The sequence below is a fragment of the Bombyx mori genome, chromosome 22 (genome assembly GCF_030269925.1).
Source record: "Bombyx mori chromosome 22, ASM3026992v2".
NCBI classification, from domain to species: domain Eukaryota; kingdom Metazoa; phylum Arthropoda; class Insecta; order Lepidoptera; family Bombycidae; genus Bombyx; species Bombyx mori.
In genome coordinates, this window is record NC_085128.1 from 10043562 (window position 1) to 10066706 (window position 23145).

Consider the following 23145-nt stretch of genomic DNA (forward strand, 5'->3'; position numbering starts at 1 on the left):
GGTTCATTAAAACAAACATATTAATAGTTTTCTTAATTAGGGAAAAATTCAATAAAAAAAAGAAAATAAACTTTTTTTTGTTGCTGTTCATATTTTTAGAACTTTGACAGATCGAGGTCATTGACGTGCATATTCTTATTTGAAACTTTGAAACGGACTTTAAAAAGTTTAATATAGCAAGTCCAAGTTAGTAAAAATTCCTTTAATTTGGTGTGTCGTAAACTCATTAAATAAAAAATTACAAAAACTTATTTCTATTTTTTCTTTGCTTCCAATATTGTTTTCCATTGCTGTTACGGTACCTTAATGCCATTTCAGCTTTGGGACCTTTAACATCCGATAAATTCTGAGAAGGGAATTGTTTAGGATGATCCTGTTACTTCCTTTTTCCATTACATCCTGTACAAAATGTACAAAATGTCCTTCTTTAGAGTAAATGTGAAAAGAGGCCGTACGGGATACGATCTTTATTAATGTACCTCTTATGGTTTTTACCTCTATTCTTATTTTAATTTTCGAAAAGACATTGTTGAACACCAAACTAAAATTATTTGTCAGTAGGTAGTGAAAAATCGTGTTTTATTGTAAGACTTAAAAACGATTCCCTACACGTTCATGATTCATTTTCCACCACCAAACCTTCCAGTGTCACATCAAGAATCTTTTTTTTATATATTTTAACGCGAAACTTGTTGGAGTTTGTATATTAAATGTAATGGCAGGCAACACTTGACACTTGATTAGATTTCGAATATTGGAATTATTTTAAATGTTTTAAAAAACAGATCATTGTATTCTCGTAAGAAAATGTCAGTTACTTCTCATCTAGACACGGCATGAAAAACATGTAATAGTTTTATAAAAAATATAAAGATAAAAATTGTATAATGGTGTAAAAGTGTTAAAGCTATCTGCAATATAATTATAATGAAGCAGTTGTGTTTTTAAATAGCCCCTCATCAACCTAAAGAACCCAATCCTCAAATTTAACCGTCCAACAGGTTATGGGCCCAGACCAGAATTTATAAGGTAATATTTATTATAGTTTGCTAATTAAAAAAGCCGACATCACCATGGAAACCAAACTGTTTGTAAAATTTTTTCATAGCAACCAATTTGTAACGAATTTAATAAAATAAAACCAGTTAAAAAACATGGAAAATGTTGTAAAACTTGGCTGGAAGACAAGAGATATGAGGTAATGGAAGGGAGAACAGTAACATAAGTAACAAATAAAGATAATCGTAAAGACGAAGTCGAAGTTCGAGAAGGTGTTAAAGGAAGAAATGGAGTTAATGAAGTTCGAGAAGGTGATTTTCGAGGAAATAATAGTAATGGAGTTAATGAAGTTCGAGAAGGTGAAATAGGAAGAAATGGAGAGTTAGTGGAGTTCGAGAAGGTGATATTAGAGGAAATAATACTAATGGAGTGTAATGAAGTACAAAAGCCGTAAAGTTCGAGGTGTTGTTAAAATGCGAAATAATAGAGAAACGAATGAAAATGGAACAAATGTTAGCAAAAGAAACAAATGAAAATGGAACAAATGATAGCAGATTAACAAATGAAAATCTGGTCATGGAAAACTTTGAGACTATAAGTGACTTTGAGACATTTTAAAAAAAGTGAACTTGTGTTTTGGGAGAAATGGGTTAGTTTATAAGATTGATAGGGAAATTTAAATGCTATATACAACAAGAGATATAACTAAGAGACAAGGATAATTCATAAAGTAAGGGGGTGCTCTTTTTCAACAGACGCAAACAATTAAGGGGGTGATCATAAAAATATATTTTTTTATTAATTATACTATAAATACAATAGATAGTCTAGCCGTGGAGGAAGTACACATTTTTGATACAAACATATTTACAGTCGGTTTCTAGAATCCTTTTGAGTCTCTTTTATAGTTTTGTTTTATTGTTGTTTTATAATAGATGTTAGGAATTTTGTTTTTGTGTTATATTAAAATAATTGAACGGATATGTAAAAAAAAGTGGGAAAATTTAGGAAGTGAAAAAATTATAAAAGCTAATAGAAAGTTATATGAATAATGTAAGGTTTTTTGTGTGATGTGAATCCAAGTGTTGAGTATGTTGAAGCTGTGCGAGGTTATTTGTAATGTTATGTTGTCGTTTGTGAGTGGAGTTGAAGGAGTTAAAGGTAAAAGAGTCGAGTAGGAGTTAAAGGTAAAAGAGTCGAGTAGGAGTTAAAGGTAAAAGAGTCGAGTAGGAGTTAAAGGTAAAAGAGTCGAGTAGGAGTTAAAGGTAAAAGAGTCGAGTAGGAGTTAAAGGTAAAAGAGTCGAGTAGGAGTTAAAGGTAAAAGAGTCGAGTAGGAGTTAAAGGTAAAAGAGTCGAGTAGGAGTTAAAGGTAAAAGAGTCGAGTAGGAGTTAAAGGTAAAAGAGTCGAGTAGGAGTTAAAGGTAAAAGAGTCGAGTAGGAGTTAAAGGTAAAAGAGTCGAGTAGGAGTTAAAGGTAAAAGAGTCGAGTAGGAGTTAAAGGAAGGTTATTAAAGAGGTTTGGAAGGCGTTTAAGGTTATTAAAGTAAAGAGGTTGAGAAGGCGTTTAAGGTTATTAAAGAGGTTGAGAAGGCGTTTAAGGTTATTAAAGAGGTTGAGAAGGCGTTTAAGGTTATTAAAGTAAAGAGATTGAGAAGGCGTTTAAGGTTATTAAAGTAAAGAGATTGAGAAGGCGTTAAAAGTTTTAAATAAACTTGAAGAGTTTATGTAGGAAGTCGAGAAGGAGTTAGACTATTATAGTTAAGGTTTTATATAGTGAGTCAAGAGGGAAGTTAAGGTTGAATGGTTGAATGGTTGAATGAAAGTACATTTTTGATCGAATTGGAGTTGGAGAAGTAAGAAAGGATTAAAGGAAGCGACATTAAAGATGGTATTAAGTTTGAAAGGTTGAATGAATAGTTGTTGGTTGAATTGAGGGATTAAGTGGAAGTAACGGAATGTAAGTGGTTGTGAGGTTTTAAGGTATGTATGGAAAGTAATTCATTTATGAAGGTCAGGTTAGCGTTATTCTTTTTTGGTATTAAATTATAGACGGAGAAAAATGTGTGCAAGTGTTGAGGGGGTGTGTTGGAGTTTGTATATTAAATGTAATGGCAGGCAACACTTGACACTTGATTAGATTTCGAATATTGGAATTATTTTAAATGTTTTAAAAAACAGATCATTGTATTCTCGTAAGAAAATGTCAGTTACTTCTCATCTAGACACGGCATGAAAAACATGTAATAGTTTTATAAAAAATATAAAGATAAAAATTGTATAATGGTGTAAAAGTGTTAAAGCTATCTGCAATATAATTATAATGAAGCAGTTGTGTTTTTAAATAGCCCCTCATCAACCTAAAGAACCCAATCCTCAAATTTAACCGTCCAACAAAACTGAAGCAATTCCAGAACCAATCGAGAGTTTTTACACCACGTCAATATCGGTAATTACTTACTAACTCATGTGTTAGAATTACTTAGAAGGAGCTCGTGAAATCCACTCTCGTGGTACCTACTACTGACTCGTCCACGTTGTTGCAAAGTATTTGATGTCAGTGCTGAACAAGATGTCGTTCCGCGACTATGTTACGTTAACGTTTATTATGTGCTTGGAGAAAACAGTTTTTTATAAATAAATCGATTGCGTCATCGACTGTACGTCGTATAAAACTCGAACTGGAAATGCCGAAAACAAATTGTTAAGAACCTAGGAGCTGATTTTACGAATACCTACACAAAGCGTCCCGCGTAAGCTTTGATACAGCTCCTGATGAAAATAAAAATTATTGCTTATGTTGTTCGTCATTATCGTATAAACGTAATACAACCCATGATAATATTAAGTTATAGGCAGGGACGTCTTAAACTAGGATGGGGCCCTTGGGCACACAAGAATTTGAGGCTCTTTTGGAAAGTAAAAAAAGCGAATTATAATCATTTTTTTACTGAGTTTGAGACCATTTATTATAGGTAAACAAATACAGTATGATATAATATGTCATTAATGATATTAGAATGCTGCTGGTTTTTTTGGTTACGATTTCGATAACGGTTTCTTTCGGGATTTCTGTTGAGCAAAATCTTCTATCATAGTCATAGTATATGCCTTGTAAATACCTTCTGATTACTGATTTGTGAAAAAAGTGTAATGTGCCCGACAAGAATGTTTTGAGAATAAACGTGTGAGAGAAATTGTCGGTCTTTCGGGGGCCCTGGGCACGGGCCCAGTGTGCCCTTATGGTAAAGACGGTATTGGTTATAGGTCAACGCAAACTGTACCTACATCACCAGGGCAGTATCCAAAAACTGGCTATTGGCTTTAGCGCCCTTATTCTTGTGAACCGGGAACCTGATTGTACCTGCATCTGACACAAGGTGACCGGTGTACAGTGACGATAAAGCTGAACAAGTTTAACAATCACCAGCGTAAGTGTAGTAATGACGATACAGAACAATATTAATGATGACTGTAAGCTATAATATGTGATTATTTAAAGTTATACTTGACGAATTTATTTGTTAATAAAAAATAGGTCCACATTTGAACAAAAAGACCGATAATTACTGGTGGCGAGGCGACCTTTCCAGCTTCACCAAGACCGATGGACGAGCTCGGGCTCAGCCAAGAACCAACTAACCGGCACCTCCTAAAGAATCCTAACAGTTCAGGAGCAGATACTTTACATCGGATCACGACCCTGCGGAGATCCAACGAGAAGATATCGAGCTGATATTAAGGATATTATTATTTTATTCGTACAGATTGGGCTAAGCTACAGTTGCTAATTGGTAAAGATAACTTTTTTCTTACAGGTCAGATTAAAGTTAGTTTTTCATGGAGCCCTAACTACTAACTCGCTGCCAACTTTACGCATCGTCGCCTACATCAGCCCGCGCTGAATTACTGCCGGATCTTGCTGTTAACAAATCCCATTCCTCCTGGCTGCTCCCGTGCTCACCCACATGTCTCGGTGAAACCGGAAAGACCTTCGGGTCACTAGTACCTCCACTAATACCTCGTCCCAAGCAAGTCGGTCTCTTTGGTCAAAGGTATATAAGTGAATATAAATAACCGATATGTAGTCGTTTGTATAAAAATATTAAACGATTAGGTCAATTATTAGCCATTTATTTTTATATATATTTAAGTAAGATATCAACGTTTTGTTTTTAATAAAAGTCCTTTTTTCACTGCTTCACGGCAGAAATAGGCAGGTTGGCGGTACTTACTCGTGCAGACACACAAGACGTCCTACCATCAGTAATTATACAAATTATAATTTTGCGGATTTCATCTTTATTACACGATGGTATTCCTTCACCGTGGAAGTCAATCGTGAACATTATGTAAGTACGTATTTCATTGGAAAAATGGCGATATTTGAACACTGATGCATCACTACATACGAATACACCGGACGTCTTATCCTTTAGGCCAGGACGACTTCACGTTTCGGAAGAAATTAAAAATAAACAAAAGATCAAATTATTGGATAAACTTATCACAGCAGTGATGTCTTATGCTTTTCACGTTTTTTAAAAGACCTTTTTTTGTTATTCATTGGATTTTGGCTTCTTGATTTTTTCTTCTTCTGAGCTATAATTATAATAGCAGCAATTATATAATAAGGCCCATTTTTTTCTGGAAATTCAATAGGTCATCACAACATAATCGTACTTCGCGATACCTCAGTCATGTCACGCTAGATTCACCGAACGAGTAAGTGAGCTCACGGGCCTTTAATCTGATGAAGTTCCTAACACCATCCCTAGAAAGAGCAGTGCTTCGTAGAATCTACCAGCAGTGGGCTTAGTGAGTATTTTACCGTTCGCGATAACATAAAAGTTAAATCAAAGTGTGGAGTTGGAACGTTACCCGCTGGGGGCGCTGTTCCAACTGCATACAATTTGAGTTACTTTTACGTTACCTATCGAGAATAGTATATCTTCCAATTTGATATTTAAACAAAAACGATTTACAGAGAAGGCGTTACGGAGTAGTGAGTACGTAGTTCATGGCCTGTATGCACTCGCACACGGAATATGAACATTCGCAGGAATACCATGTTCGTTGAGACATTTTCTGCTTCCACGACATGATTTATTTGTACGTATGTATTTTGCAGGATTACAACAATTATTACCTTCCAACACTACATGACGATCACGACCACTCTGTCAAGAGTGACACGACTGAGAAGAAGAAGAAATTTTGCAGGAACAGGATGGTAACTTAGACTCTAGGTGAGTGAGTGTCACGACAAGAGAATGCTCAAAGGTTGTGGGGTTTTCCCCTCTCCAGTGATGTTCTTTAGTCAACTTGCTCATCCTAGGATTTAACGGTAGACTATGCTATACTGTTGGATATTCTGACGTTTTAGTGACACGAATGTCTGAAACATATTTCAGTACGGTATTCAATCGGATGTAAAAGCATTGAATAATATAGTAAATAGATTGGTGTTACGATAACCTTTTGTCTGTAAATACCAACAAAACAGGAAGGGATAATTTATAAGACTACTTAAGTTAATAGATAAGCCTTTGGTATATATTAGAGTACATGGGACTAAAGTTACTATATTGGATCTGATCTGTATAGTACGATGAACAAGCCTCTGATTATGTATGGGCTGTGGCAAAGAACAAAGCTTGAGACATGTCAATCGTCCTTGAGGAAATTAAAGAGACTGGCTTGCATGATTATAACAAGTATCCCCTTTTGAGAACTCGGCCGATTGTAAATTAATATTATTGGCCAAATTACATCCTAAAACATAAATTTTATTTATAATCTTTGTTTTTCTAGGTATATTTTGTAAATTCAATTGTCAATTGAGAATGGCTCCATCGATTTTTGTTCTTTACGTTCGTAAATGTCAGAACAAATATTCCTAGAATTATTTAAAAATTTTATGAAATTAATCAGCAATATTTTCTTTATACATTTGCGGGTACTACTCGGTAATTTATAAAAAGATAATAATGAAAATAAAAAAGAAATCTGATCGATTTTATTTACATATTTAACACCATTAACTACACTTGTCTTCAATGATTTAGGCAGTAGCACTAATCCGATTTTCCCGTACTCTAAGGCGACGTTCCCGTTCAAATTCCTTCATACGTAAAACGTAACTGAAATTAAAAACATCGATGCATTAACAAAGTACGAAAATATTTCATTTTATACATAGATTTAATTGTAAATCGGCAGGCTCCACAAGTTTTGTTGCTTGGTATAAGGGATGTTGGACAGTCGAACAAACTAAAGACTGCTATTTTTACACGATCCACGTCTGAGCCTCACGACAGAATTTGAGTGAGGCAGGCAAGAAAAGTAAAGCGTTAGGTGCGGAGATCATTACTTAAATTACACACGATTAGAGTTAACATTCAAATGTGCACTTAAGTTTGATGACAATACTAATTTATTCGAAGTCGCCGTGGCCTAATAGTCCGAGAGCTGGCACCAATTTTTATGTAGGTATTTGAGGCAAGCTGAAAACTTGGTCCATACCTCTCCTGATACACCCTAATTCGGAACTACAGACCTGGCTGGTAAGTAGCGGTGCTAAATAAAGCCTTAATTTTTTTTTTTCAAAATATATTTGAGTATCACTTATTACAGTATACTGGGTGATCCATTGAACCACGACATGATACGAAAAACGTGTCTCAACGTGGGTGACACCATGGGCTCTGTTAACCATTTACACTAGGATAGTCCTGTCCATTTATAGTAACTTAAAAAAAGTAATTTGTTTAACCAAGATATTCCTTTTTTAGAAAATATGATACCCTGAAATCCTCCCAAAATTGTTACAATTTGTGAAATTTAATATTGAAATAATCATGTCCATAACAATTTAAAAATACTAGAGGTGAAGTCTTATTGAGATTGAGCCACTTACTCTTGTTGTTCGCAATTCAAATAATTGTGTTTCTCATGGGCGCATCGATAAAGAAGCGGCATTTCTTTATAGCGACAAACTTGATAGTCCAGTAAATAGTGAGCGCAGTAGTCTCTATATTTATTGGGTATACGAGCCGAAATAAGATCTTCTTCCTTAGCAATCATTTCTACAAAAAAGAAAACATATTCAAAATAGTAGAATTATATTTATTATACTAGCGACCTGCCCTCGCTTCAGTTCGGGAACTGTAATTTATTATTGTTCTTATTGAATTTTCTTTTATACAATTTTGGTCTTGACAATAACAAACACAATAAAAAAGAATGTTATAAACAAAATATTTAATTTTTCCCCTTCATACTCATTGTTCACAATTTGGCCGGTAATTGCTTACACATTAAAGATAGATATATGCTGTCACAGGCTTTTTTGTAGGAAGATTTAAGATAAACATTTCCATCATATATATGGAATTGTTGGTAGTTGGCAGACTTCTTCATACTAATTTGATGCTTATCATTATACTTTAGATAATTCACATTGTATCTTTATAAATTATAGCCTGTGTTATTCTGGTGTGTTGTAAGCTACATTATTGTACAGTTTCATAGTATTAGTAGGACAGACAGTTTGTAAGTTTTTTGTCGTCTTTAGGCACCTATTCAGTTATTATTTTTGTAGACCTGAGATGTTTATTTATCATCTGGCTTTTCACATATCCTCCTGTGCTTCTTAAGCCCTTTACATTCCTTCCTTCAAACAAAATTTGTGGTGAATATTCAGCAGTACACAGTGGTTTGGCTGTGCTCCTGGCATTGCTGACATCCATGAGTAACAGTAACCACTCACCATCAGGTAAGCTGCATGCTCATTTGCCCACAAGGGCAATAAAAAAGAAACAAGAAATGATTATGAGCTTATTTAAATCTTTTCTTGTCCTTACAGTAAGTCAGACAGTTTTCAGTAGTAAGTTTTAGAACACATCTCTTAGATCTCTCTGTACGCAAAATAGTGTATTTATTCATCATCTAAAAAAAATTGGAAGGTGTGGTTTATTAATGTATAATTTTCAGTAAATAGCACTTTTGCCACTTTAAATAAAACAACTTGTAAATGCTCACCCTAACATTACTTATTTCCATTTTATTATTGAATATTGCTAACTGGCAATTTTTTTATAGAAACAGCACTCCAATACTCACAAATAACAACTTTGTTTTTGTTGATGAACAAAATGTCAGAAGTAAAAGGATATGTAATATACACAAGGATAAACTGAAAGTAGTTTTAATTATAATTATGACTCAAGAAAGAGACAACTAAAAACTGTTTGATACTTGACAACTGTAAAGTAAATTTATTATAACATTTAAGATTACATCTTCAGTAGTCTTTAATCATAGATTCACTTTCTGGGACATATTCATCATGTTTTATTGAAATTAGAAGTGAGAAAATCAAGTTAGCAATTACTTGAGCTTTAAATATGACATTATTTAGCATGCATGTAAAGAAATTTAAAATTGGTGCCTAATTAAAATATTATTTTAACATCAAATAAAAATAACATTTCTTATCCGTTGTGTTTGAATCTGGACTGTCTAAGAAAGAATCTAACTTTTACAGCATTAATGTTGAGACAAGGTGTACAGACTGTAATGAAAATAATATTGAAGAGAAAGTTCATGGGCAGATTGGTAATGAGATTCTTCTTGAAGTTGAAAATTCTTAAGTTTAGCCTTTTATACCGATCATCCGCATAGAGTTATGAAGGCGAATATTATGTAGTAAAATTCTTACTAGGCCTCACTCACCGTATATCATAGAATTTACATAAACAGATATGCCTTCTATCAAGAAAATATTTAATTGGAATAAACTAAAATTCTTTATCTAATTTTAGCTTTGCGTTTAAATACGATTTTGTAAACAAAACATTATAACCTAGGATCATTATGTAACTACGTATGAAATCCTTTAATCAAATTTTAGTAATTTAAAGGTAAAACTTTATCTTTTAGTACGTGACGTTAAAGAATAATTGCTAATTATGTACAAAAAAATGTACCTCGTTGTTTTCTTTCGTATTGAAATCCAGCTTGAGGGTCAAAAGTAGGATTATCGTCTGAATTCAGGTCCACAGAGCGAGCATGATATCCTCCCATAATTTGCCCCATGGTGGTAATGTATAGAATTAAGTTGTCACCAGATAAAATACTATTTTGTTATATTTATTGTAGTGTACGCTGTGTTTTAACACAAAAATCTTCAAACCGCAAGCATCAGCTGGGTTTAGCTTTTAAGGAATTTTATGACCTGGTAACTGAGATCTTTAAGTCATGTCTTATTTTAATTTATATTATTCATATTTTTATGAAAAATGATATTATGGACTGAAATGAAATGAAAATGATTAATTTGAGACACTAATCAACTGGGATGAAATTAAATGAAATGAATTGAGATGATATGGGATGAAATATAATCTCAGTAAAATGGTGGTCATTTACAAGGATTTTTTCAGTGGACTTTTTTGGGGATCCCGAGAAGTTACGTCCAGTGGCTTTGTTTCTTTTTCCACATTTGTGCACTTTCACAGATATTAAACAGTTAATAAACCACCATTATTACACATTTAAACCCGAAGAAACACTAAATAGACAAAATAAAACAAATCACACAACTTCATTTGTTTAATTAATTATAAAAAAATAACACAACAATCTTTACAATCGAACATTAACGAACAAACGACGAACAAATAATAAAAATATAAAAAAATAAAAAAGGGGGTCAAATTTAGTGAGCCCTTTAGTACCCCGTAGTAAGTTGTAATTACTATACTAATCTATGGTGTAAGCTGCATAAGCTGTGTTGTGGACTTTTTGGCGGAAACGCGAGGAGTGAAGTTGTTTTATTTTGTCTATTTAGTGTTTCTTCGGGTTTAAATGTGTAATAATGGTGGTTTATTAACTGTGAAAGTGCACAAATGTGGGAAAATGAAACAAAGCTGCTGGACGTAACTTCTCGGGATCCTCCAAAAAGTCCACTGAAATTTTTTTAGCATTTTATTGAGATTATATTTCATCCCATATCATCTCATTTCATATCATTTAATTTCATCCCAGTTGATTAATGTCTCAAATTAATCATTTTCATTTCATTTCACTCCATAATATCACTTTTCATATAAATATGAATATAAATTAAAATAAGATATGAATTAAAGGTCTCAGTTACCAGGTCATAATATCCCTAAAAAAAAAACTGTTGTGTGCAGTTGTGCACCCACTACTAAAAATTTTGATTTATGGAGATTGTGCTACATACTTTAATCTGTCGAATTACGAGAAATAGCAAAAATGGTCAAACTTACAACGGAGCTCATACAAAACTCTATGCAATATATGAATCCTTGTAGGGACCGAGAACTGGATCTTAGAGGTTATTTTTCATAGATTGTTTACGGTAGAAATACAAAAGATGCGCCAAAGTTGACAAGAAATTACAATGATGTTTTGAAATTACCTGTCTTAAAAATGTTTCAGGTTATAAGATTCCACAAATCGAAAATCTGGGTGCTACGCTCGATCAATTTGATACGATAGACTTCTCGGACAACGACATCAGAAAGCTTGACGGTTTTCCACTGCTAAAAAGGTTGAAATGTATTCTATTGAATAATAACAGGATCGTGTAAGTAAATATGGCATTGGTTCCTTTTAAATGTACTTGTCGCTAATGACGGATTAACCACCAGGTTGAGTAGACTTGAGTTTAACGTGAGAAGAAAACTGGCCCAGTTTTTTACAGAATGTTACTGAAACAAACAAAAAAACATACTACCTAAATGTTAAATTCGAACAACCAATTCAACATTTAAATATGTAATACCTTGGTTAAATATCTTATTGCTCAATAGCCTATAGCCTATTGGCAGTAAAGGTGTAAATTCACCAATGCTTGTCTTCCATGTAACTTATAAGAGATTAAACTGTTTTATCTTGTTAGAATAGGGCATTTTAGATAAAGAATATTTAAAACCAAAAACCCAAAAAACTTCCAATACAGATTTAGAGTTATTCTGCACATAGTGCTGCTTGTATTATAGAAGACGTCTAGTTTTGTAATATAGGTGCACAACATTTGTGACCTACAGTTACAGCTAACAACAATATATGTATTAAGGACTCAATATAAATATACTCATATATGTAAGATTGCTACATTTGCTAGTAGCTTAGATAGATGCTAGTAGCTTTGAGGCGCTATGCTACTATCACTGGTTGGGTTGGTGAGTTCATGGGGCTCAGCCTGGTGAGTTTGCTAACTTTCAAACTCAGTTGACTACAAGATATTTTAAAGAAACTCATGTATGATTCAGATAATAATTGTTTTTTTTTTCAGGAGGATAGGAGAGAATTTGGAACATTATATACCAAATTTAGAGTCTGTGATTTTAACAAACAACAATATCTCAGAACTTGGTGATTTGGATCCATTAAGTACATTACCAAAGCTGCGAACATTATCACTCATGCACAATCCAGTTGCCAACAAAAACCATTATAGGTTGGTAAATGTTTTTTATTTAACACTCTTATATCCTGGACATTTTGCCTATTTCTGGGCAATTGCTGAGGTCTTTGGCTGTTTTGTAGCACCAGTGTTTTGTCGAAATCCACAAAGAGAGAAAGACTGATAATTTTAAAAGCCTCTTGTGGAGTACTACCCTCACTGAGTTGGGCCCCCAAATACCAGACAAGCTCATTTGATTTAGAACAGGAAATGGATATTCAGATTGTCGACAATCTTATTCCCATGCATTGTTTGGGGATCTATGGAGAGACTTTCTTTCATTTCATATTCTGCATTATGTTCCAGTGCTATTTAGAATTGCTTGTGATGATCTCAACATTTGTTTATTATCATTACACTGACCACTCACTGGAGTAGAGTTCATTCATATTACTAAGAATCACTACTATATTCATTCATAGTGCATTTCAAGATTTTGTTGCCCCATCCCTGTTTTACGAATTAACTACATGGTGTTTGGCTACAACATGTCTAGTTGTTCAGCAGTAATAGTTTACAGTGCCTGAGTTCTGGTAACCTTTAGTCTTTTTTTACTCAATATGGTTTGCGTGTTTAAACAAATAAAGTAGTAAAGTGCTTTATTCTAGTATATATATCACATGTTATTGTAATTGCAGGGCATATGTGGCATTCAAAATGCCAGAGCTAAGATTATTGGACTTCAGGAAGATTAAACAAAAAGAGAGAGATGAAGCTAATACATTGTTCAAGAGTAGAAAAGGGAAAGAAATACAGAGGGAGATTGCTAAAAAAGCAAAGACATTTGTACCTGGTGGAAATATGCCTGATCCTAAAGTTACAAGTAAGCTATTGTTGTTAATTTGAATAGATACATTAATAAATACTGGAAACACTAATCAATTATTACCACAAATAAGTTGATAGTGTTTTATTAACAAAATTTTTAATCATTTATTCATTATTTTAATCATTTTCAGCTTAATAAAAAAAAATCTTATTAATTAAAGTTAATTGCATACCACTAAGCCTTACGCTCTCCATATCCATTTCGTCAGTCGCCATTCACAAATCTTAAGTTAGGTCTCTCGGTGGACATCTGCAGGCTGATGACATTTTAATTTTGCTTCAAAGATTCAAATTCAATGTGAATTTCATTCAATTCAAGCCCTTTTTTTTAATTATCTATTTCAGATCTTACACCTCAAGAAATCCATAAGATCCGAGAAGCAATCAAGAATGCATCATCCCTACAGGAGGTCGAACGTCTGACAAGAATGTTGCAGTCTGGTCAGATTCCAGGGCAAAAACCTTTACAGCCCGTGACACAAACAAATGGTCAACGTAAGTATGATTTTTAAACTTTTGTATCATTAAGTTAAGACTAGCAATATATTGCTTTAACTTTAGTTCTTGCTATTAAAGAGGTATTTGTATTAAATTTCTCTACTAAATATCTGGCACAAATACATGATAATATGTATTATTAATATATCTTAATGACATTTTTCATTTACATCATATTTTATATATGTTTATAACATTTGACAAAAAAAAAGTTAATTAAATAAAACAAAGAAGTTTGAAACTCAAATTTTACCAATCTCTTTAGGCCTTACTAACCACAGTCCGGATCGAAGATGGAACGAAGTTGGTGAGGACATTAGAGAAATATATCAATCACAATTACTGCATCTATAGTCTTGTTATTATTAAAGAGCAAAAGTTTTTTTCATTTCAGCAGTTCAACAAGACAGCCACACTGCATTTAATTTCAAAATTAGAATTGTGTATTGTTATTTATCAAATTGAACTATGTATTAAAAAGAATATTCATAGAATTTAATTTGATCAAACAGCAAAGGACGAGTGATATAACTAGAAGAGGAATCTTTAGTTGATTTTATTAGTAAAATATTCTAATAATAATCAAACTATGTTTGGAACTCGTGGGTCTACAAAAGGAGTTTTGTTCTTGTGTACTGTACTTTACACGGGGATTAGTTTGACGAATTGTTTGATGAATGAATAATTGGAATTATGTCAAATTCGGCATTTTTCAGAAATTATTTCTGCTATGTACCAGACATTTCTAGAATGATCTCCTCTCCCTAGTGCGTTCCGACTGCAATGACATGTCTTTCTTCATATGAGGAGGTATAACATTATTTTGCGGTAGGTAGCAATCAGCTTGACTGTACCCGTATTGCTGTTCTCCATAAGCGATAGTAACCACTCACTATGATCCCCCGTTGGCGTTCGAAGAGAAAAGTCTACAGAATATAGACACTATTTAATAATATTTTGTGTGATTTCAGAAGATGAAGATGAGGAAATGGACACGGATCAAGCAAACGGACAGTAGTTAAGTCAACAAAATACATTCTTTAAATATGCGCATTAAACTAGCTGTAAGAGCAGATACATTACGTTGTGAGAATAAAAAAAATGAAAGAGTTTTACTATACTTTTATATTTTAAGCTGAAAGGAAACTTGAAACTACTAAACTTGGCTAAGAAGACAGATACTACACAAGTCTTCAAAAGAACAGATACAATACAGTTTCAATCATGGCGAAAGTTGATTAAAGACATTCATTCTTTTATATTAACTATGCCACGTTCTTTTTTCAAATAAAATTACTTTATAATATATTAATTTTTCATTTTGTCCTTAACATTAAACTATCACATAAATTCTTTAGCTTTCAAAATCAATAAATCGTCGTCACCCGCGTCCAAATAAACCGTGTAAATAACGGGTAAAATGATTTCTTTTCCCATAACTTCTTTGATGGTCGGCCTTTTGTTTGGCAATATTGACAGCATCGAATCAATAAGGTCTTGCATCCCTCTGTCGTATAAAAACAAGTCGATAGGGTGGACGCTACCACTTGTGATTGCTTTGACTAGACCGACGAGAGTCTGGAAATAAGAGATGTATTTTTTACTGACGGTAGGACGTTTTGTGAGTCCGCACGGGTAGGTACCACCGCCCTGTCTATTTCTGCCGTGAAGCAAGCAGTAATGCGTTTCAATTTGAAGGGCGAGGCAGCCGTTGTAACTATAATGAGACCTTAGAACTCATATCTCCAAGTGGGTAGCCGTATTTACGTTGTAGATGCTAAATAACCACTGAACAGGTGGGCCGTGAGCTCGTCCACCCATCTAAGCAATAAAAAAAAATACAGTAATTGTAGTGTTATTTTTTTAAATTGGTATTCGAGGATTTGCTCACTAAGCATCTCTAAAAATACAAATAGACTATGTTTTCGATGCTATATTGAAAATAGTTGCAGTACCTCCGATTCAAAAGCACGTTTATGTGTACACATTTCGTAAAGCAAACAGCCGAGCGCCCAAATGTCGCTTTTCGTGTCATAAGGTTGACCTTCGCATAGTTCCGGCGCCAAGTAGTAAGGTGTTCCGATGACTGTTGAAGTCTTCTTGGCACTAAAATTACCATCAATAAGCTGTAATGATGTAACTACTTAATTCTAATATTTTGAACGTGATTCATATTTCATTCCTTTCACGTTTTTATTAGTTTGATCTGTTATTTATATAATCGAACTTGAAGACGCTTCATTAACTTTCACAGCTATCAAGGACCAATCACAATACATAGTTTCATTACTTTAACTTAGTATTCTGATCACAAGGATAAAAAAGGGCTTGCTAATGAACGTGTTTTTTTTTTATTATTCAGAATTGTTAATGCGTGACATTAATTTTATACTATTATTGTCCACTATTTTCTATTTTGAATCTGTTGTTTTTTTTTACATCCATAATGATATTGAAGTCATAGAAATAAATAAGAATTAAGTAATTAATTACCTTGCTAACATTTTTGAAATTCCAAAGTCGCCTATTTTAACTATTATACCATATTTTCCAGTCAGTAAGATATTTTCTGCTTTCAAATCTCGGTGAATGATGTCCAAATTGTGAATGTAACTTACGCCTAAGAGTATTTGGCAAAAGTAGAACAGAATTTCCTGTAACACGATAATGTGCTTTAATTATAATAATAATAATAATAATAATAATAATGTTTTTATTTCAAGTATCCATGACTCATATAAATTGTTAATAAGACTTAGACCTATGTTAGTATTTATATTTACATCACAATGAATTACTGTGGTAACATCCCATGGGAGATGGCACCACAGCGACCCATGTATATACAGTCCAGCCTGCTTGCGATCATGCTCAGGATACTGTTGGAGCTGGCCCTCACTCTGTTTACCAGAGATGCACACCTCTTACGCATGGTAGCGTAAAAACAATCTATGTGCGCGTCTGCAAACATCCCTGATGCGCTACAAAAGCGGGGCAGCACCACCAGCACCCTAAACGCGTTATTGTATTGAACACGGAGAGCATTGTACGATCTTTGAGTATATCCAGCCCACAAGCTGCACGTGTAAAAGTTAGTACAGTAGGCCCTAAAGAGGGTGACCTTGACTTTAAGTGAACACCGTGCAAACCTGCGAGCTATCATGTTTGCTCTAACCGACAACGCTCTCCGCTCTCGTTCAATATCTTCATCATCTTTGAGATCAGGGGTCAACACATGGCCGAGATATTTAAATTTATAAACTCTTGTCAATGGCGTTCCGTTGAGTACTACGGGAGGTATTTTATCATGCGTCCCACCCCTGGTCTCAAAGACCATGATCTCCGACTTTTTACAGTTGTACACCAAACCTATATAGCAGTCGTTCTTCGGAGTTTGGGGTTTTTTGTTTGAACCAGTGATGAGGGGTTTTCAACTTTAATTAATTACTTTTTAATTAAGAGTATTGCTGCTAGATTAACAAAGATCTAGGCAATTTTAAATACTCATACAGGAAATACCTCTTGTTTGATGACTTGCGGGCACCGAAGGTACATGAACTCGGCTAAATTTCCACAAGTTGCGTATTCCATTGATATCATTACGTAATCTTCGGCGTAGAAGCACTGGTAGAAACTAATGATGTTGGGATGTTTCATAGTAGATAAAATTCTAACTTCGTTTGCGATGTCCTGTGAATTTCAATGGATGTAGGTACGTACGTATTTAAAGACAGCTAAGCTGTGCCATATGCTGTCTAATGGCATTTAAAAAATCGTTTAAAAAGGCTAACGAATCTAATATAATATTTCTCTCAGTTAAATTCTAAGGTTACATTTTTTTTATTGCTTAGATGGGTGGACAAGCTCACAGCCCACCTGGTGTTAAGTGGTTACTGGAGCCCATAGACATCTACAGCGTAAATGCGCCACCCATCTTGAGATATAAGTTCTAAGATCTCAGATATAGTTACAACGGCTGCCCCACCCTTCAAACTGAAACGCATTACTGCTTCACGGCAGAAATAGGCAGGGTGGTGGTACCCACCCGCGCGGACTCACAAGAGGTCCTACCACCAGTAATTACGCAAATTATAATTTTGCGGGTTTAATTTTAGGTATATATGTAATGGATTAGTACCTAAATGTTAAACGTGTCTTCTATTCATCATTTCCAATTCTATTACATTACCTGTTCATGTTGTTGTATTTTGACGTTCAGTTGAATATCTTTTACAATAGTTAATAAATGGTTTTCATGATTCTCGCACAAGTACACATTTCTGAAAACAAATTGTTAAATAGTTTAAGCATTAAATTAACAATTATAGCTATTCAAAAATATAATAAATAGCGTTCCTCCGGAAAGTTCTAATAATTTTAACAATACCTTATACGCATCCGTATCTGATCACGCCAGTTATTTCATTTATTTATCTACTACTTTCCTGGTAAAGGTCGATTTATACGATCGTAATTTGTATAAAATGCTTTTAAAGATTTATTGTACACATACCCGTAAGTTCCTTTGCCTATTGTCTTCAATATTGACAATTTTTGATTAGTAAAACGATTCTGTAGATCCATTTCCACCCACTAGCAATCATATTTTAACTATGTCAATTAATAATCTTAGTCGCGTTTTAGTATTGACACGTTCGTTCTAATTTACATTAAGTATTTAACACGCCAAAGTCAACGTTTGAAATGTTCTACCCACATTTTTCGAAAAAACTATAATTTTTATTTAACACTAGCAACCTGCCCTCGCTTCGCTTCGGAAATATTAAATTTTATTATTGACTAGCTGAGTACCGCGATGTTATCCGCGGTTATTATCGTACCGCGGATGACGTCTCGGGGCGAAGCTAGTCTAAAAAAAATTTGCCTAAGTTACTCCTTATATCATCAGCTATCTATCAGTGAAACTCCCCTTTAAAATCGGTCCAGTCGTTCCAGAGATTAGCCGGAACAAACAGACAGACATACAGACAAAAATTGTAAAAAATGTTATTTTGCTGTATGTACCGTACATATTGTATATTCATATGCATGTAGTAAAAAGCGGTTATTTTAATATTACAAACATACACTCTAATTTTATTTATATGCTTAGATTTAAAGTCTTCGTAATCGCTCCACTTTGTGTAAGGTCCACCCCCGTCATACTGTTGTATATCTAGGGGAGACCGGGGCAAGATGAGATAGCTAAGACAAAACTCGCTGTACAAAGACAATTATACTCTTTAATTAAATTCTTTAAGAAAATAAGTAACGCTTATACATTTGTTTCTTAAAATTAATAATTTTTAATTTAAATTTAATAATTTTATCAAGCAAAATCACAGAAGTTTTTTGACAAATAATGATTAACGATAATGTGGCGAATTTCCCGTCTTGCCCCATGGACGGGGTAAGATGGGAAATGCTACGGGGCAAAAGGAGTACGTATTTTAATCGGGCAGACAGCGTTCACAAATGTGTGCCTCGTCGTCTTCTTCATCTACTTCGACACAGGAATCGTGTGCCCAACCATGGCAAATACTGCAGATAGCCTAACTCTCGGTTGACTCTTAGTATAAGTAACCACAATAGATGCAGGCCCAGTCACCGTCCTCCAATTAAGATGAACTATATTCCGATTCGATTTTTTTGGCGAGTCTTTTAGCTTGATGCTTGTTTTCAGTTCTTTTTATCTTCTTATTTCCAACTTTGTGTATTCGTTTTTTACGCCAATCTTCTCCTGTCATGTCGGTTTCTTCATTAAGTGGGCTATCTATATGATTTCGCTGAGCCAACTGATAAACTATTACACGAAGTTATTTTCTGGTTAACCGTGCTTCCTGCATACTTAGTAGTTACCGGAATCAGTGTCGTCATCCACAGTATCACGAGATTTTCTTACACGGCGGCGGAACATCATATGTAGCAGAGGCTCGAGGAAGCCCCATCCTGTTATTAAGAACCCATAAGACCCAGAACTTCAGGGTCCCATTTGCCACGATCTGTTTTTCGTTTATAATTCCAAACCATTGTATCTGAGAAAAAAACTTTGTGAGAAAAGCAACGATATATCTTGCTTATGTAGAAGTTATAAAAATATGTACTTATACTTTTTTTTATACCACTAAGTCAGCAAAGAAGCTTACAGTTCGCCTGATGAAAAGCGGTTACCGTAGCCTATGGACGCTTGCTTAACCAGGTTGCAATACTATCGATAGGTAAGTGGGTACACAGAAGAAATTATTTAAACCACAAGGAAGGGGCAAAACGGGATAGTATTCCGTTATGGCCCGATCATTGTGCCCCGACCCACATGTATTCAAATAAGTTGAAGCAATTCTAATCTTTAATCTTACCGGCGCAAAAATCTAATCTGAATTTAAAGTGTTATAGTACTAAAACACGCTGAGGATTAAAACATTATATTAATTCAAGTACTTACATGTCTGCACATCAGTTTGTTAACCAAAAACCGGATAAAAACACTTGCAAAATCAGTTTTTTTCCTATACAACGCAAAAACGAGATCCAATACGTTCGCTTTGCTCGGACGCACTTGCGCAGTCTGAATTTCGTGCAAATGGCGCCGTTACCGGTCCGAACACGATTACCATTCATGGACAAAAGCTTATTTCCCGTCCTACCCCGATCTTCATCTTGCCCCGGTCTCCCCTACGTATGAGAGTAGAACACGTCGGCCTATTTGTGCCAATAAAATATAATAAATTGGTTCGTATATAAATACATATCAAATAAAAACTTACTTTAATAGGAGAACTGGAGTTTTCCTGTTTATGAAAAGCGCAGTAAAAGTAATACAAAAACTAGTTAAAATTTTGCTTTGTGGCCGTACTATAATTTCTACTTTGAAAACTGGAAATTGCATCGGAAATAAACAAAGTTATCGATTTATACAAGCAAAGTTTAATTTGTTTATAATATATACGACTTACTAGTTTAAATTAATAGATATGATCTGAGCGTTGCGTGTTGCACAGATGGAAACGAAATATTATGAAAAAAGGAAAATATATTTTCAAATACCAAGGAGGATACATTAATCCCATAGAGGCAGCGTCATAAGAGTGTTAAACTCTGTTAGACTCTGTTAAAGGCTGTTAATCTTCAAATGTTTATCAATATTCTATGTTCGCCATGAATTGTATGAAATTTTGAGTACGTTTATCCTCTTTTTTTTGGATTAATTTATTAATGTTAACGTAATATTACAACTGAGTGATTTCGATTATATTCCCATAAAAAAATAAACTAACCCATTTTACACCAATTAAAGAACAATGTTAACAATCATAGGACATAAACAACAAAGAAGAAAGCGAACATCTGTCTCTCTCTCTCTCTCTCTCTCTCTTCCCAGCTATTTATCCCACATGGTGGTCAGCTTTCCTGACTTTACTCCTCCACTTCGCTCTGTCTTCGACATCCTCGTCAGCAACATTGCATTCTCTCTTATCCTTCAGCACTTATCCTTAAGCGAACATCTGTATTGGGGGATATTTTGAAGTATCTCGAGATTCCAGGACATGTTTGTGATTTACTCAGACTTTAATATAGTTAAACTTGAACACGTGTGGATAAAATAGGATATCTATGTATCTATGTATCACGGGTAGAAAGTTTGACATTGCTTAATATTTCTACTTCATAATATGGAGAAGATATATGAAGTACGGAAATATGAAACGATGAACGGATTATTCACGTCGAAAAATATATCTCTGTGTGAAACGAGGGCATTACGTATTTTATTGTGCTTTGTATAGGCGTAGGGGTGATTCGTAATAAGGGATAATGTGATCAGGTGTGACCGTTAAATTATATGGATTTTATCATAAAAATAAGCAACGCTGTTGTTAATTTTATTTGTGAAATCACATGTTACATTAACATTGAAAAATATTTAGATGCTTTGTCATTGTTGATGTGTAACAATAGATGGGTACAATGACAAACACAAATGTGGTTTACTATAATAATAGGTGCTCATACCGCTGATAGAAATCTCTTTCAGTCAACTAGCTATAGTAAATCACGCATAAAAATGAAGTTCCGCATACGCTTCAGTCATACTTTAAGATTTGATGCGTAATAACAATCAAAATTACTAATAAGTCGCTGATTCGGAAAGACTCAATCAAGAATGCAAGTATTTTATGATTCCGTAAAAACGACATTGAATTGATTATGATAAAAGAAAAAAAAACAAATGAAAGAAATAAATGTCTTTATGTAAAGTTATTCATAAATAATAAGCGTTTGAACTCAGGAAATTATGCTTCTTATTTAATTTTTCCTCACGAAACAAGAAAATTACGTATGATTATCCGTTACGTAATACAAATGAGAGAGACATTGAGCGATCGACCCAAAAACGTGTTCCCACTGACATGGTGTCTGATGAATTTGATAAGTATTGAGTTATCTGAACTTATTGATCAATTGGTTTTGCCGATACGAAAATGTCAGGTCATATTGTAAACAGATGTAGAGGTAGATTTACGAACTGACACGATAAAACATATGCATTTTTATTTATTAAGAGCTCTCGATTCATCAGGTCATTCGCGGTCCGCGTGCCTTGATTGTATTACAATATTTTGACTAGGGGAGACAAGTCCGATTCTGTCTAATGTATATAATATTACCATTTTTTACCAGTACTTATGGACGCTAGAATGTGAAAACCCTTACTCAAATCAAGACAACATTAAAGACAGACTGCCAACATTAAGATTCTTCGAAAGTAAGAGATCGACAAGTCGTTATTGCCGGGTAGTTTTGTGTGCGAACATGAGTCTGTTGGGCGTCGGAAAAACTATCTTAACGCAAAAGATTCATGCCTTATAGTTTAAAGGGTAAGTTGGATTTTTCGCAATACGAGAGACGGGAAATTTATGTATCAACGGTGGTCGCGTTGTGATGTTCATGAGGTCCAATATCCATTTAATACCCGTTGGACTGTGACCTTCTTTGTCCGTCTCAATAATAACAAAGCAATATCCTAGAATCTACGTCGTGAACACTGAAAACTAAAATGAAGTTCCATTTTCTTTCAAAACTCCAGGAATGTTGACAATTAATTACGTTCAATATTCGACGTTATTGCCTTCAAATTATTCACACTCACTCGAGCAATATGGTACTGAACGAGTCTATCTCGATTGCGACCTTATTTATCGTCGTTTCTCCGAACTTTCATTAACTTCAGACAGTACGGTATTGGATAGACGTAACGAATTGGGTGGATTCCTCAATTAGCTGTAATGAGTTCGCAAAACGCGTGAAATAGCCACGATGCTTACT

The 23145-nt window shown here is 34.2% G+C and overlaps 3 protein-coding genes across 4 annotated transcripts; 1 reads left to right on the top strand and 2 right to left on the bottom strand.

The window, feature by feature from the left end:
- Window positions 1-6999: 6999 nt before the first annotated feature.
- LOC101741007 (NADH dehydrogenase [ubiquinone] 1 beta subcomplex subunit 7) lies at window positions 7000-10553 on the bottom strand. The gene is made up of 3 exons (XM_038018894.2): window positions 9986-10553; window positions 7915-8083; window positions 7000-7138 (listed from the first exon to the last, which is right to left on the bottom strand). Exons 1-3 carry the CDS (start codon window positions 10092-10094, stop codon window positions 7060-7062), a joined length of 357 nt encoding a protein of 118 aa, XP_037874822.1. The 5' UTR covers window positions 10095-10553; the 3' UTR covers window positions 7000-7059.
- A 651-nt stretch (window positions 10554-11204) lies between these two features.
- On the top strand, window positions 11205-14431 carry LOC732985 (U2 small nuclear ribonucleoprotein A'; the record flags this gene model as incomplete). Its single annotated transcript, NM_001046981.1, is given in 5 exon segments — window positions 11205-11361; window positions 11466-11613; window positions 12325-12489; window positions 13134-13318; window positions 13669-14431. Coding segments are annotated over 5 exon segments (747 nt in total). The 3' UTR covers window positions 13836-14431.
- Window positions 14432-14928: 497 nt separating this feature from the next.
- On the bottom strand, window positions 14929-18527 carry LOC101746358 (serine/threonine-protein kinase Nek8). Of its 2 annotated transcripts, none has more exons than XM_038018895.1 (6): window positions 18335-18527; window positions 18011-18101; window positions 17341-17511; window positions 16315-16475; window positions 15777-15927; window positions 14929-15399 (listed from the first exon to the last, which is right to left on the bottom strand). In XM_038018895.1, the coding sequence occupies exons 1-6, from the start codon at window positions 18403-18405 to the stop codon at window positions 15163-15165; spliced, it is 882 nt and encodes a 293-aa protein (XP_037874823.1). In that variant the 5' UTR covers window positions 18406-18527; the 3' UTR covers window positions 14929-15162. The 2 variants fall into 2 exon arrangements, with proteins under 2 accessions (XP_037874823.1, XP_037874824.1); XM_038018896.2 differs by having other exon boundaries at window positions 18209-18351.
- Between the last annotated feature and the right edge of the window lie 4618 nt (window positions 18528-23145).

Coding starts and splice junctions, on each gene's coding strand:
- LOC101741007 (XM_038018894.2), bottom strand. CDS start 10,094: ATGGGGCAAATTATGGGAGGATATCATGCTCGCTCTGTGGACCTGAAT. Junction 8,084..9,985: donor ATACGAAAGAAAACAACGAG/GTACATTTTTTT, acceptor TCTTTTTTGTAG/AAATGATTGCTAAGGAAGAA. Junction 7,139..7,914: donor TTGAATTGCGAACAACAAGA/GTAAGTGGCTCA, acceptor TTTTAATTTCAG/TTACGTTTTACGTATGAAGG.
- LOC101746358 (XM_038018895.1), bottom strand. CDS start 18,405: ATGGATCTACAGAATCGTTTTACTAATCAAAAATTGTCAATATTGAAG. Junction 16,476..17,340: donor CGCAAGTCATCAAACAAGAG/GTATTTCCTGTA, acceptor ATCGTGTTACAG/GAAATTCTGTTCTACTTTTG. Junction 15,400..15,776: donor AACGTGCTTTTGAATCGGAG/GTACTGCAACTA, acceptor TCTTATTTCCAG/ACTCTCGTCGGTCTAGTCAA.